General features: G+C 33.8%; 2 protein-coding genes across 2 annotated transcripts; both read right to left on the bottom strand.

Moving 5' to 3' along the window:
* Positions 1–5,057: 5,057 nt before the first annotated feature.
* On the bottom strand, positions 5,058–6,336 carry LOC109003651 (extensin-2-like). The gene is made up of 2 exons (XM_035689974.1): positions 5,377–6,336; positions 5,058–5,247 (listed from the first exon to the last, which is right to left on the bottom strand). Exon 1 carries the CDS (start codon positions 6,274–6,276, stop codon positions 5,407–5,409), a length of 870 nt encoding a protein of 289 aa, XP_035545867.1. The 5' UTR covers positions 6,277–6,336; the 3' UTR covers positions 5,058–5,247; positions 5,377–5,406.
* A 6,915-nt stretch (positions 6,337–13,251) lies between these two features.
* Positions 13,252–14,536, bottom strand: LOC109003657 (extensin-3-like). Its single transcript, XM_018981892.2, has 2 exons — positions 13,663–14,536; positions 13,252–13,533 (listed from the first exon to the last, which is right to left on the bottom strand). The coding sequence occupies exon 1, from the start codon at positions 14,473–14,475 to the stop codon at positions 13,693–13,695; it is 783 nt and encodes a 260-aa protein (XP_018837437.2). The 5' UTR covers positions 14,476–14,536; the 3' UTR covers positions 13,252–13,533; positions 13,663–13,692.
* Between the last annotated feature and the right edge of the window lie 1,316 nt (positions 14,537–15,852).

The raw sequence follows: 15,852 nt of genomic DNA, 5'->3' as shown, positions 1-15,852 counted from the left end.
CCGATCGACTATATATTCATGGTTCCATTAAAAATAATGAAAATCAGATGATCGAAAGGTAGAATATAATATATGCAAAGTTAGGCAAATTAAATAGACATGATGACCAATTAATTTATTTTGAAGGCAGGAAAGATAACGTATATATATACGTATATACGTACATTTTTTACTTGGATATTATATATTATATCTAATTTGATGATCTCTGCGCTAGCTTTGATCTTATATATATTCTTTAATTTTAATGTTATTATTGATTTTGTCATCCATCACTTTTGCCGTTGAAGGAAAATTCATATATAATTGTTGATTTTGCATTAATCTGCCTAATTTCTAGAGGGCAGTCAGGTAACATACATGACCAATTATTATTGAAGTGCATGCTTTCCAGCTAGCTGTTGGCCGAGACTCCTATCCCCTCCATTTTAGACTCGTTCATATATATGTACACATATCATATATGTGTGTCATGTCATGTCATGTGGGTGGCTGACCCTCATGATTACATATATATATATATAGGAAAATGCTGAAGCTCCCGCTGGAGCTCTAGTATATTTTATATGTGTATTTTTTAATTCTTTTTTTATATAGATGTTTTTAATAATTTTTAATATTTTTAAAAAATAAAAAAATTTATAATATTATTAAATAATATTTTCTTAATCAAGAAGTAAAATAAAAAATATATTTTTAATATTTTTTATTTTACTTCATAATTAAGGAAATATTTTTTAATAATTTTTTTTTACTTCTTGATTAAGAAAGTGTTTTTAATAATATTTTATATTTATTTTATATTTTAAAAATATTAAAAAATATTAAAAAAATTTATATAAAAAACAATTTAAAAAAAAAATACAAACAAATCATGCTACAGTCCCCAGCGGGAGCTTCCAGCGGGAGCCCCCAGCGGGGGCTGTAGCACTATCCATATATATATATGCAATATCGGCTACAGCTTGTTAAACCAAGAAATATATAAGAGTCATGAGGCAACGTATACGCGTACGCGTAAGATTACTTGAAGTGTGAAAATTAACATAATATTTATATATATATATATATATATATCAATAATATTACACGTATGCACGTAATTAATTATCGGTATTGATCAGCTAGCACATGATCATGATTAATCAATTAATGCATGCAATGTCTGAAAAGTTAAATTAATATTAATATATATTTCGTAGTTAAATTAATCTATATATAAAACTTATAATTAATCTCGATCGATCATTGAGATATATAGGACTAATTAGTACCTATCATTACATCATGTCTAGCTCTGATGTAGTACGTACGTAACCCAGTTCTTCTAAATACAAGCGGATTGGTGAACCAAACTGCGTAGTAATTGTCAGTTTAATATTTTATCATATCTTATTTTTATTTTTTAATAAAAATAAAAAAAAATTGAAGAGAAAGAAGACAAGAAATGTCATCTTCCTTTTTTTTTATGCTCGACTTTTGCAGGCCTGATCTGTATATCGAACTGTACATATTCTATAGAACTACCACAAATGTTTTTTACAGAGTTCCATTGACACACTTTGTTTGCATATTACTTGAGACAAAAAATCGCAAGCATACAATTAGAGAGACAAAAGGGAGGGGGGCGTATTTCTTTTGTTTTATGGGTTTTACATAAGTTGAACTGCTGCAATGGATGGAATTTTCTCTCGCAGCTTTTGTGTAACAGACACTCGAACAGTCATCACCCCTGCTGCTGGTCCTGTTATACGAATTTTGACTATCGGCACCTCGATTTCCACAAGTTCAAGCGACCCACCAACTGCTCCAAGATACGGCCTTATTACTTGGAGTACCTTCTCAATATTTTCCTCATTCAACTCAAGGCCAGTTTCTTCATCAGCTATGGGTTCCACTGCAACTATTTCGGGGATCTTTTCCATCAAATGGCGTTCAATACCCATTTTCATTGTTGTAACATAGCTATAAACTCTTTTTTTTTTTTTTTTGGTTCTTGAAGACACTTGATGAAGCACAGCAAAGAGATAAGTGTTGTTTTAGTTTTGTCAAAAAAATAAAGATGCACTGTTTTATTAGGAAAATCCTAATTGTAAGCGATTATCCATACTAATACGCGCACTCATTCATTATGATTGGTCAGAAAGTAAATTTTATTGAAAACATTGTTAATTTGAATTTAGAATATGAAGACAACAACATTAGTATGCAGATTGGTACGCAAACTTGCTTGTATATAGCAAAACTCATTTTATTAAATTTAAATCTACCTCAGCCATCGGTGCACTTCGGTGCACAAAAGCACATAAAAGAATCATTTTTGTTAATCAAATAATCAGGGACTTAGTTAAAAGAGAGATTGTAATATCTCATAGGGCCGGAGTTTTTCTCGGTCCGGTCCGAAACCCAGAATCCAGGTGTATCATGGTGGTTATCCGCCCGGATTACACCCAAGAGGTTGAGAGAAACCTAGGTCTGGTTACGGATCCAGTTTTATGATCTGAGTATCCCAGGTCCCTTTATTTTTTTAAAGTGCTATAAAAATATTTTTTTAAGTTTAAACTGTTTTTTTTAATTATTATTAATAAATCCGATTACAATCTGGATATCTAAATCTAGATTAAATTCGATTACAATCCGGATTTATAGCCAAGAAAGGGAAAAAAAAAGCCGAATATCCGGATTGAATCCAATTATCCGCCCGGATTATTTTCGGATTAATCTGGGTGGATACCGCCCTGTTTTTAGAATCTGGATCTGGATCCGGTTATGGCTAGTCGAATATCCGGATCCAAATTTGATTGCACACCCCTAATAAGATCTCATATTAAATAAAGGAGAGATAAAATTATATGATGATCAATGTGCTAAGATATAAAATAAATAATAAAATCTACTTCTTTCCATCAACTTAGGCCTCGTTTGTATTCGTAACCTATCTCAACCCAATTCAACTCATCTCATCTCATCTCATCATTACAACTTTTTCAAATTTCTACACAAAATATAATAAACAATTTAACTTTTTCAAATTTCAAAACAACTTTATCAAATTTTCACACAAAATATAATAAATAATTCAACTTTTATTCTACTATTCACAAACCATCTCAACTCATCTTTAAATCCAAACCACTCCTTAAACTTTTGGGATAAGAACTTACACTGATTTCACAGAAATATCAAATTATCTAGAAGGAAGAAGTTATCGTTATGAGTACAAAATATTAATTAGCTAGGTTAAACGTAGCTATGACCATTTCAAGATTTACTGAAGTCCACCAAGAAATATATAGCTCACACTTCCAAATTCCAACAACGTTTTAAGAGAGAAACTTTGACTGCATGATGATGATCATCAATTTGTCCAATTCTTGACATGAACGTCATTAATTTTTCAACTGAATGACCTGTGCCTGCATTCATTTTCTAACAACAATGTCTGATCCGTACGTTCTCTATATTTAATTATATTAAGTTTTATAAACAGAGCTGCCGACCATGTTTTCATGAAATTCAAATAATCAAACGGCCAAAAAAAGGTCAACCCGACGATCTAACTCTTAATTTCTTGTTTAGGAAAAGGCAGATCATCGATTCATTGCCGGCAACATATTATATATATCATGTAGAAGCTTTTGGAGATCATGCACGTTTTCAGGCAAGAAACTTTCAGAGACGCGATATTATATATTGATCTTCAATGATAATATTATTTATAATTTAATTGTCTTCTATTTTCTTGTTTAGTTCCGAGTCGGCATGACTAATTAATTATTAATCCATGTTCAGTATTATTGTTTGATACAGATCAAATTAGTACTACGTACGTACAGTTTGTTATCATACTAGGTGTCTAAGAAAATAATTAATATAATATATTATGCAATCGCTACTTATCCTAAAAGTTTAAATTTATAGATCCAAAATGTACATATATATATAGAATTTTATTTTTTTAAATAAAAGCAATGCGCACTTGATCTACACAGAAATTTTATAAAAGAAAATTCACAATTAACTAACATGTTTTGATACGATACATTAGATATATTGTAAAGCATATTTTATTATAAAGTAAATATAACATATCACATCAAACAATATCACTAATTTGTAAATTTGTCTATGTAGGATCTCTATGTAATATATATATCGGTTCTCTTATAATACATCTTAGTACTCGATCGTCCTTAATAAGCAAGCTTAATAAATGAAATATTTAACTAAATTGGGTAAAATGTAGAATCAAGATTTGAGTTCGAGACCTCTGCTTTAATATACCATGCGAAACTATTATTTATTCTACAAGTTTAAACTGATAGGAAGAGATAAATCATTATATGTATAATATTTCTTTACTTATGTGGAGGAAAAGGGGAAAGGGTAAAAAAATCCTTTGAATATTAATCATGTCCTAATTTGCAATTGCCTTTTGATCAACATAAATTCAAGATGGGGTGGCCTTCATAATTACAAGCACAAATGGATTTCCAGTGTATGTCTGATACATTCTTAATTAATTAATTCTACGTTTTTCATGGAAAATAAATTATCTATAATTAACTAGTAAAATTATACTTAACCTGATAAATATGAATCTATGATCAATAAATAAACGATGGTTTTGTTGATCCCCTTCTTGCTTAATAATTTTTTTTGTTGATTCGCGTAGTATTCCATGTTGTTCATGATCTGCTCTATCTCAGATTATTGCTGCAGGTACAAGTCATAAAATATTAATTAATGGTGCAAAGATGATCATCGATCAGTACTCATGATCTGACCAAATGCGTACGTATAATGACTAGATCCTGAAACAAAATTACAATTTTTATTTTGTTCATGATTGTCACGTAGAAATATATAGTAAACTTATCAATTTTATGAGAGAGAGAGAGAGAGAGAGAGAGAGAGCTATATATACATGCATGATGGAGTCAATTACCGCAAATGGAATATTGGACAAACATGATCGATCCCATTAAAGAAAACAAATTAATAAGCATACTTTATTTGATCCATTAACTAAATAAGACACAAATACATATAATTAATATATCAAGTGGCTTCCAAAAAAAAAAGCTTATTTTTTAAAAGTATGCAAAGCGCGCGTCCACAGCTTCATGTCTAGAACGTCGGACTGCCTTAATTGACCTTAGTGGACGATTCTAATAAACCAACCCTCACGAGAGTATCTGATTACTTCATGATGAGCAGCAATTATTCCTTTTATCACCTAATAAGCTGCAAAAACAGAGTAGTAGAATTCATGAGAAGGTTACGATCGATGGGGAAATTAAGTACAAGAAATAAAAGTAAACGAAGAAAGGAAATGTTAAGTAGATTCGAGAATGAGCATATAAAAATACTTACGTGATTATTAGTACTACATAATGATTAGTTTTAGTATTTCGGAGGTGGTGGTGATTTATAGTAGTATGGGGATGGCGGTGGTGGGGATGGTGGTGGAGGAGATTTATAAACATAAGGTGGAGGGGGTGGAGGGGATGGAGGAGGAGGTGACTTGTAGACATAGGGTGGAGGTGGTGACGGAGATGGGGGTGGTGGTGGTGGTGATTTGTAAATATATGGAGGGGGAGGTGAGGGAGAGGGTGGAGGAGGTGACTTGTAGACATATGGAGGAGGAGGTGATGGAGATGGAGGAGGTGGTGACTTGTAGACATATGGAGGAGGAGGTGAAGGAGGAGGTGGTGGAGGTGACTTGTAAATATAAGGAGGTGGGGGGGATGATGAGGGTGGTGGTGGAGATTTATAGATGTAGGGAGGAGGAGGTGATGGTGATGGGGGAGGTGGTGACTTGTAGATGTATGGAGGAGGAGGTGATGGAGATGGTGGTGGTGGTGATTTGTAAATGTAAGGAGGTGGAGGAGACGGTGAGGGAGGTGGTGGAGATTTATAGATGTAGGGTGGAGGAGGTGATGGAGATGGGGGAGGTGGGGATTTGTAGACATAGGGAGGCAGTGGTGATGGAGATGGAGAAGGTGGGGATTTGTAGATGTAAGGAGGAGGTTGTGGTGACGGAGATGGTGGTAGTGGGGACTCATAACGGTAATGCGGTGGTGGAGGAGACTTCTTGTGGTATGGAGGTGGTGATTTGTGGCGGTAATGTGGTGGTGGAGGGGATTTGTACAAGTAATGTGGTGGAGGTGGAGATGCATAAACATAAGGCTTGTGATCATCATCAGCTGCTACATTGATGGCTAATAAGACTACTGCCAATGCACAGATTAGATTTGGCCACAAATTGGCCATTTTTGTGCAAAACTAAACTCCCACAATTCTGTGACTTTTATGCAAAGAAGATTTGGTGTACTCTTTGTTGAATGAGTACTGAGGAGATCATCAGGCTCTCCATTTATATATATAGCCATGCATCCAGACTAATGAGTAGACACTATCTGAAGTTTTCAACCTTTACCTAACCAATAATTAATACAAGTTTGGAATTTTCCAATCTTTTCACTACAAAAAAATAGGGCATTTGAGACAAATTATTTGCGACGAGAATGACTATTTGAGACAAAAATAGACTCATTTTAGCAGGAAATAATCTTTTTGGCAGGAAATAGCTGGCAGGAAATAAGTTGTTTTCTTGTAGTGTTTGCTTTCTTTAATTGAAATATGAGGATAATGGGATCCCATTAGCCTCCATGGGAAGGGAACTGCGTACTGCTCGTGCCTTGAAATTATAAGCACCAATATTAATAAAGACTTGACGCCAAGAACAATTCATCAACAACTCTTAAATTTGAGAATGGGGACATGTTTGATGTGTCTCTGAAGAAACTTTCCACTGTTATTTAATACCAAGTCTTTGGCTTTTGTTGAAATTAATGAAGAAACGCGTTGTGGATTGTTAGTTTCTAGACTCCATGGTGGCATCAATGATCGAGTCCATGGTTGATGGAACATTTTCCATTTTGTAAGGCAGCAAAGGTCGTATATGGATCATTTTTCCAGATCGGACATTCATTTTGCTTTAAATGAAAAAATAAAATCTATCCAGAAAAATATATTTATAATCATGAATTGTGCAAATAATGCCGCGTAATCGTTTTAAAAAAAATGAAAACTTCCATACACTATTCTTTGTTTCTAGATTGTATCATTTCTAGTCATCGTACTCATATCGTACGTACAAAGTGGTTGTTCATTTAAGTGACTAACATACGAAATCATTTCAAATACGTTAAATCGGCAAATATGTTTGAAATTGTAAGATTAAGATGAAGAATATAAATTAGTTCTCTATTTAATAATCATTATTTGTCACCTTCTTGGCAACCTGAAATTTTCTTTGAAAAAATCTTCATTGCAAGTATGCAGTTTTACCTCGTTTAAGCTTTCGAAAATAATTTTTTGAGAAAAGATATTTATAACTTTGAATTGTGCAACCATCGCATAATCGTTTTGGAAAAAGTGAATAAAATATGGGATCTACATGAAAAAATTAATTTTTTAATAATAGACTCCACTCTTTTTCAAAACGATTACGCGGCATTTATACATTTCACAATTGTATCATATAGAATTACTCTAATTTTTTTTTATTGATATCAGGTGTCCGAAAACAGCATCAAGCTTTTTGGTAACGATGAAAAGTCACACAATAGAGATTAAAACCCTCTGAAAGTTTCAAGACTACCAGTTTTATGACTTGAGAGCCGCTCATCCACGTAAAAATCAGACTTCCAACGAAAGTTAAAGTCTGACAATAAACTTCATGATGGATACCTGAGTAGCAATAAACTTCCCATTAAACAAAGGTTGTCATAAAAAATTAACTCTTAAAGAAGGTGAAAGCTGCTAAATTTTACTTGGCCAGAATATTATAATTACCTCTAGACTGGATAGGCCTTCTACTTGTATTTGCTCCCATGTTTAAAAACTCAATAGATGGTACCATGGATGGGGGTATAGTTGAATCGTCGTCTAATTCATTTGCCTCATCCCTTAGTGTCCACATATTAGGCAGTGATTGAGGGCTTCGTCCATTTGATTCACTCACATGCATTGAGCGTGCCCTCATCGATGCATTTAGAGCATGTCTACCTCGTCCTATTTTTGCTCATTTCATATTTTGTAAAGAACTTATCAAGGCATTGACATGCATTTAGAGCATGTCCACGCACGTACATAAGATTACTTGAAGTGTGAAAATTAACATAATATATTAATGAAAAAGTAGTGGTTCTACCAATCACTACACCTAGAGGGGGATGAATAGGTGTATTCCAATTTTGATAGTCTTTTCAAAAATAGAGACAAACAAACAGTTAATCAATAAACACAAACAATCAACACAATGATTTTGGTCACGAAGTGGAAACTCATTTGAAGAACTTCTTCAAATTCTAAAACTACTCCAGGTGTAAGGCACCATCTAAAATCCACTATAAAAAAAGTTTATTACAACCAATTTAGAGACACTCACAAAACCTTTGTAGTTCCTAAACTTGGCTTACAACATCATGAGTGACCCACTCGATCTCTACACTCATGTAGTGTCGGAACTCCGACCTTCTATAGCTTTCCACGAGAACCTCTCCATCTCTGCATCAACAGCAGCTCCGGAAACCTTATGGACAGTCAACACGTCCACTTCAATGGACTTTGAATAAGATTTTATCTTGAGTGTGGTGTGGTGGATATGTGTTTGTCCAAGAGAGATTCACAAGGTGAGGAAAAGGTTTCTCTCTTTGGCTCTTGAAACACTTTGAATTTTTGCTCTATTTTTCCACACCAAAAGAAAGACCAAAAGGTTTCCTTTTATACCAATAAGGAAAGATGTGCTCAAAACTAAGAAAATTAGGTTTCCAGAACATTGGCTCGAGCAAAGTGTCAAGCGAACTTAGTTTCGCTCGAGCCAAGTGTCGAGCCAAGTCAAGCGAACTCTCTGACTTGAATGTAACTTGAGCGAAGTGTTGAACCATATTGAGCGAACTCTCTGACTTGAAGTTCGCTCAAGCGAAGTGTCGAGCCGAGTCAAGCGAACTCTTGGACTTGAATGTAGCTCGAGCCAAGTGTCGAGCCATGTCGAGCGAAGTCTCTGACTTGAAGTTCGCTCGAGCGAAATGTCGAGCCACTTCGAGCGAACTCTCTGACTTGAGTTGGCCCTCCCTTTTTCACTTTGACACATTACACACTTGTTACAACATAAGTTTACACAGTTTTTCACAAGAATATGCCAATTAACTAATTTTTCCATCAACAATTAATATATATATATCAATAATATTACACATGTTATATGCATGTAATTAATTATCGGTATTGATCAGCTAGCACATGATCATGAATTAATGCATGCATTGTCTGAAAAGTAAGGGGTTAATTAATATTAATATTTTGTTGTTAAATTAATCTATAAAACTTATAATTATCTCGATCAATCATTGTGATATATATATATATAGACCTAGTACCCATCATTACATGTCTCTCACGATCATGTAGTACGTACGTACCCTCATATACATTAATGTATCTTAATTACCTGTAAAGAGAGATTGTAACACCTCAAATTGAGTATAGGAGAGAAATATATGATTTTCATGCTTCAATTCATTTGCGATAGACTGGCTTGACGAGGACATTAATCAGGGATTTAATTAAAAGAGAGAGATTGTAATATCTCATTTTGAGTAAAGAAGAGATAAAATTATATGATGATCAATGTGTGTGTGTTTTTTTTTTATGGGAAATAGATTTCATTTCATTCAATGAAACCGAAGTTACAGCTATGATTGATAAATACAGGAAAAAATCCAGATTACAAGTCAAACTACTCATCTTTATGACGGAAATTATCTTAACTTCTATAAGTTCTCTAATGACAAAACCTTTTGAGATATGAGACTCTGTAAGAGCAGAGATTTCAATCCCGATTTGTCCGAGAATATAATACTCTGTAAAAACAAGATAACCAACCCTCCATCCTGATCCAAATGAGGAGAGGGAAAATCACCCCTATCCTCTAAAGGAGGAGCGGGAAAACCATTCTCCATCCTCCAAAGGAGGAGAGGGTTCTCCTGCTATAGACAACAAATCTAATAGCCTATTTCTTTTTATTTTTACCTAACACAAGCAACAGAACAGAAAAATATAGGAAAAACTGAAAATACAAAAATACAACAAAACAAAAACTTGAAATACACTGAAACCGAAAAAACACTCAGTAAGGAGGTTGTAATGGAGCGTGAAGGACACGCGCCAAATTAGGAGTGTGCCGGACCGTCGATCCTAAAGCTACCAAGATCGCTAACCCCTAAAACACCACGCGTGGCAGCAGTAGAGCCCTTTATGTGATGGAGAGTGGAAGTCACGTGTGCACTTTGACCCAGCCATGTGGATCACGCACCGCTCCTTTTGGCAAAACCTTCGGCAGTCTGAAAGATCGGCGGCTTAGGAATCCCAATGTGGGGCGCGTGGTGGTCGCTAGCCACCGAAAAAATCAAATGCCGCTTCTCCATGCTTTGATCAGAAAAAACCAAAACAAAACCAAAACACCGACTGGAAAATTAAACACTTGGAGAAAACTGCATCTGGGAGGAGGGAGGAGCCGAAATTCCCACCTCTAAGGTGGTTTTCGGTTTGGATTTCTAGAGAGAAGGTAGAGCTTCTCTCTCTACAAAGCTATGGTTGTTCCCAACCAGATAATCAAATGATCAATGTGTTAAGATATAAAATAAATAATAAAATCTACCTCTTTCCATCAGTTTAAGCTTTTAGGATAAGAACCTGCGGTGATCTCATAGAAATATCAAATTATCTAGAAGGAAGATATTATCGTTATAGTATAAAATATTAATTAGGTTAATAAACCTAGCTAGCTATGACCATTTCAAGATTTACTGAATTAGTCCACCAATATATAGCTCACACTTCCGAATTCCAACAACGTTTAAGAGAGAAACTTTGACTGCATGATGATCATCAATTTGTCAAATGCTTGACATGAACATCAATTTGTCAACTGAATGATCTGTGCCTGCATTCATTTTCTAACAATGTCTGATCCTCACGTTCTCTATATTTAATTATATTAAGTTGTATAAACAGAGCTGCCGACCAAGTTTTCATGAAACTCAAATAATCAAACGGCCAATAAAAGGTCAATCCAATGATCTGACTATTAATTTCTTGTTTAGGAAAAGGCAGATCGATTCATTGCCGGCAACATATTATATATATCATGTAGAAGCTTTTGAAGATCATGCACGTTTTCAGGCAAGAAACTTTCAGAGACACGATATTATATATTGATCTTCAATGATAATATTATTTGTAATTTAATTGTCTTCTATTTTCGACTTTTTAATTTGCAAGCATGTTTAGTTCCGAGTCAGCATGAATTAATTAATTAATCCATGTTAGTATTATTGCTTGATACAGATCAAATTAGTACCAAGTACAGTTTGTACATTATCATACTAGGTGTCAAAGAAAATAATTAATATAATATATTATGCAATCGCTATTTGTCCTAAAAGTTTAAACTCATAGACAAAGGTACATAGATTTTTATTTTTTACAATATATAAAAGGCTAAAAGCAATGCGCGCTAAGGTCTACATAGAGATTTTATAAAATAAAATTCACAAACTAACATGTTTTGATGTGGTACATTAGATTGTAAAGCATATTTTATTATAAAGTAAATATAACATATCACATCAAACAATATCATTAATTTGTAAATTTGTTTATGTAGGATCTCTATGAAAAAAAAAAAAAAATATATATATATATATCAGTTATCTTATAAAATATCTTAGTACTGTCTTAATAGGCGAGCTTAAAGTAAAATAGAATATTAATTAAATTAGGTGAAGTGTAGAATCAAGATTTTAGTTATAGACCTAGTCTACTTTAATATACCATATTGTGAAACTATTAATTATCCTAAAAATTTAAATTGATGGAAAGAGGTACGTAGATTGTTATGTTTATAATATATATATCTTAACTTATGTGGAGGAAAAGGGGAAAGGGGAAAAAATCCTAAGAATGTTAATTAATCATGTCCTTTGCAATTGCCTTTTGATCAACATAAATTCAAGATGGGGGCCTTCATAATTACAAGCACAATTGGATTTCCAGTGTATGACATGCAAATGCTCACTGATCATCTGATACAATATTCTTAATTAATTAATTCTAGCTTTTTGCATGAAAAATAAATTTATCTATAAATAAATAGTAATATATATATATATTGTACATCAGCAACCTGATAAATATGAATCTATATATGATCAACATATAAACGTACACACCATTAATGAAGGTCATGCCTAATAAATCTTCCGTCCTAAAACCCGGATGATGCAGCTTCAAGCTAGAAATTAAGCGTAGTTACAATTAATATTGATCACTAGATTATTAACTGTCTTTTTGGGTGATCTATTCTATTATAAAAATAAAAAAGGGTTTAATTTGCTGTATTTCATATATTATATATATATCTATATAATATCATGATTGTTGACTAAAATAATTCATTTTTCAATAAAATATTCATGATGAGTTTGTGGATATATAGAAATCAGTAGTACTAGTACTAGTACTAGGGTGATAAGTTTAATAAAAGTTAGAAGAAATTATTAATCATTGCACCAAATATATAATTATATATATATATGTGTGTGTGTGTGTGGGCGCGCATGCATATATGCAGTTGATCCAGCTAGTTAGTTGGTGTGGAAAAAACACCATGTTAATTAAGCGTTTGATCTCCATGCAATTAATTAATGCAAATATTACAGACAGAATTGATTATAAAATAAACGATATATGGTTTTGTTGATCCCCTTTTTGCTTAATAATTTTTTTTGTTGATTCGCGTAGTATTCCATTTAATTTGTTGATCTGATCTATCTCAGATTATTGCTTAATTATTTTGGTACAAGTCATAAAATATTAATTAATGGTGCAAAACCATGCATGCAGGCCATGATCCATATGTATTTATAATATTTTATGACCGAATGATGATCATCAGTCCTCATGATCTGACCAAATGCGTATAATGTGTATGTCTTTTGAATTGTTTTTTGGTTTGCTAGTCTTCAAACAATTACTATTTTTTTTTATTTTGTTCATGATTGTCACGTAGAAATATATAGTAAACTTATCAATTTTATGAGAGAGAGAGAGAGAGAGAGAGAGAGAGCCATATATACATGATATATGGAGTCAATACATGCCATTACCGCAAATGGAATATTGGACGAACATGATCGATCCCATTAAAGAAAACAAATAAGCATACTTTATTTGATCCATTAACTAAATAAATAACAAATACGTATAATTAATATATCAAGTGGCTTCCAAAAAAAAAAGCTTATTTTTTAAAAGTATGCAAAGCGCGCGTCCACAGCTTCATGTCTAGAACGTCGGACTGCCTTAATTGACCTTAGTGGACGATTCTAATAAACCAACCCTCACGAGAGTATCTGATTACTTCATGATGAGCAGCAATTATTCCTTTTATCACCTAATAAGCTGCAAAAACAGAGTAGTAGAATTCATGAGAAGGTTACGATCGATGGGGAAATTAAGTACAAGAAATAAAAGTAAAAGAAGAAAGGAAATGTTAAGCAGATTCAAGAATGCGCATATAAAATTACTTACGTGATTATTAGTACTACATAATGATTAGTTTTAGTATTTCGGAGGTGGTGGTGATTTATAGTAGTATGGGGATGGCGGTGGTGGGGATGGTGGTGGTGGAGATTTATAAACATAAGGTGGAGGGGGTGAAGGGGATGGAGGAGGAGGTGACTTGTAGATATAGGGTGGAGGTGGTGACGGAGATGGGGGTGGTGGTGATTTGTAAATATATGGAGGAGGAGGTGATGGAGATGGAGGAGGGGGTGACTTGTAGACATATGGAGGAGGCGGTGATGGAGATGGAGGAGGTGGTGACTTGTAGATATATGGAGGAGGAGGTGAGGGAGAGGGTGGAGGAGGTGACTTATAAATATAAGGAGGTGGAGGAGATGGTGAGGGTGGTGGTGGAGACTTGTAGACGTATGGAGGAGGAGGTGATGGAGATGGTGGTGGTGGTGATTTGTAAATGTAAGGAGGTGGAGGAGACGGTGAGGGAGGGGGTGGAGATTTATAGATGTAGGGTGGAGGAGGTGATGGAGATGGGGGAGGTGGGGATTTGTAGACATAGGGAGGGGGTGGTGATGGAGATGGAGGAGGTGGGGATTTGTAGATGTAAGGAGGAGGCCGCGGTGACGGAGATGGTGGTGGTGGGGACTTATAACGGTAATGCGGTGGTGGAGGAGACTTCTTGTGGTATGGAGGTGGTGATTTGTGGCGGTAATGTGGTGGAGGTGGAGATGCATAAACGTAAGGCTTGTAATCATCAGCTGCTACATTGATGGCTAATAAGACTACTGCCAATGCACAGATTAGATTTGGCCACAGATTGGCCATTTTTGTGCAAAACTAAACTTCCACAATTCTGTGACTTTTATGCAGAGAAGATCTGGTATACTCTCTGTTGAATGAGTACTGAGGAGATCATCAGGCTCTCCATTTATATATATAGCCATGCATCCAGACTAATGTGTAGACACTATCTGAAGTTTTCAACCTTTACCTAACCAATAATTAATACAAGTTTGGAATTTTCCAATCTTTTGCTTTCTTTAATTGAAATATGAGGATAATGGGATCCCATTAGCCTCCATGGGAAGGGAACTGCGTACTGCTCGTGCCTTGAAATTATAAGCACCAATATTAATAAAGACTTGACGCCAAGAACAATTCATCAACAACTCTTATTTAAATTTGAGAATGGGGACATGTTTGATGTGTCTGTCTGCAGAAACTTTCCACTGTTATTTAGTACCAAGTCTTTGGCTTTTGTTGAAATTAATGAAAAAACGCGTTGTGGAACATTTTCCATTTTGTAAAGCAGCAAAGGTCCCACATGGATCATTTTTCCTGATCGGACATTCATTTTGCTTTAAATGAAAAAATATATTCTACCTAGCATGCATTATCAATTGCTTGGTTCATGTTATTGCAATAAAAAAAAATATTTACAATCATGAATTGTATAACTGCTGCATAATAATTTTGAAAAAAGTAAAAATTTCCTCTATTCTTCGTTTATAGATTGTATCGTTCCTAGTCATCGTACTGATATCGTACAAAGTGGGTGTTCATTTAAGTGACTAACATACGAAATCATTTCAAATACGTTAAATCGGCAAATATGATTGAAATGATAAGATTAAAATGAAGTTCTCTATTTAATAATCATTATTTGTCACCTTTCTTGACAGCCTGAAATTTTCTTTGAAAAATTCTCCATTGCAAGTATGCAGTTTTACCACGTTTAAGCTTTTGATAATAATTTTTTTTTATTGATATTGGGTGTCCGAAAACAGCATCAAGCTTTTGGTAATGATGAAAAGTCACACAATAGAGATTATTTATTATAATTGAGATGGTTTAGATTTAAAGATGAGTTTAGATGATTTGTGAATAGTAGAATAAAAATTGAATTATTTATTATATTTTATATGAAAATTTGGAAAAATTGTCTTGAGATTTAAAAAAGTTGAATTGTTTATTGTATTTTGTTTGAAAATTTGAAAAAGTTGTAATGATGAGATGAGTTGAGTTGAAATGAATTGAGATGAATTTTGAAGACTACCAATTTAATGACTTGAGAGCGGCTCATTCACATAAAAACCAGACTTCCAACAAAAGTTAAAAGTTTGACAATTTGATTTTATTAATGGGCAAAATAAGCATCAAGACTTGTAATTAGTACAAGCAGGGTGATTAAGGTCTGGTTTA

The sequence above is a fragment of the Juglans regia genome, chromosome 5 (genome assembly GCF_001411555.2).
Source record: "Juglans regia cultivar Chandler chromosome 5, Walnut 2.0, whole genome shotgun sequence".
In the NCBI taxonomy this organism is placed as follows: domain Eukaryota; kingdom Viridiplantae; phylum Streptophyta; class Magnoliopsida; order Fagales; family Juglandaceae; genus Juglans; species Juglans regia.
Note: the sequence above shows the minus strand (reverse complement) of the source record. Positions and strands in the feature narration are given on the sequence as shown.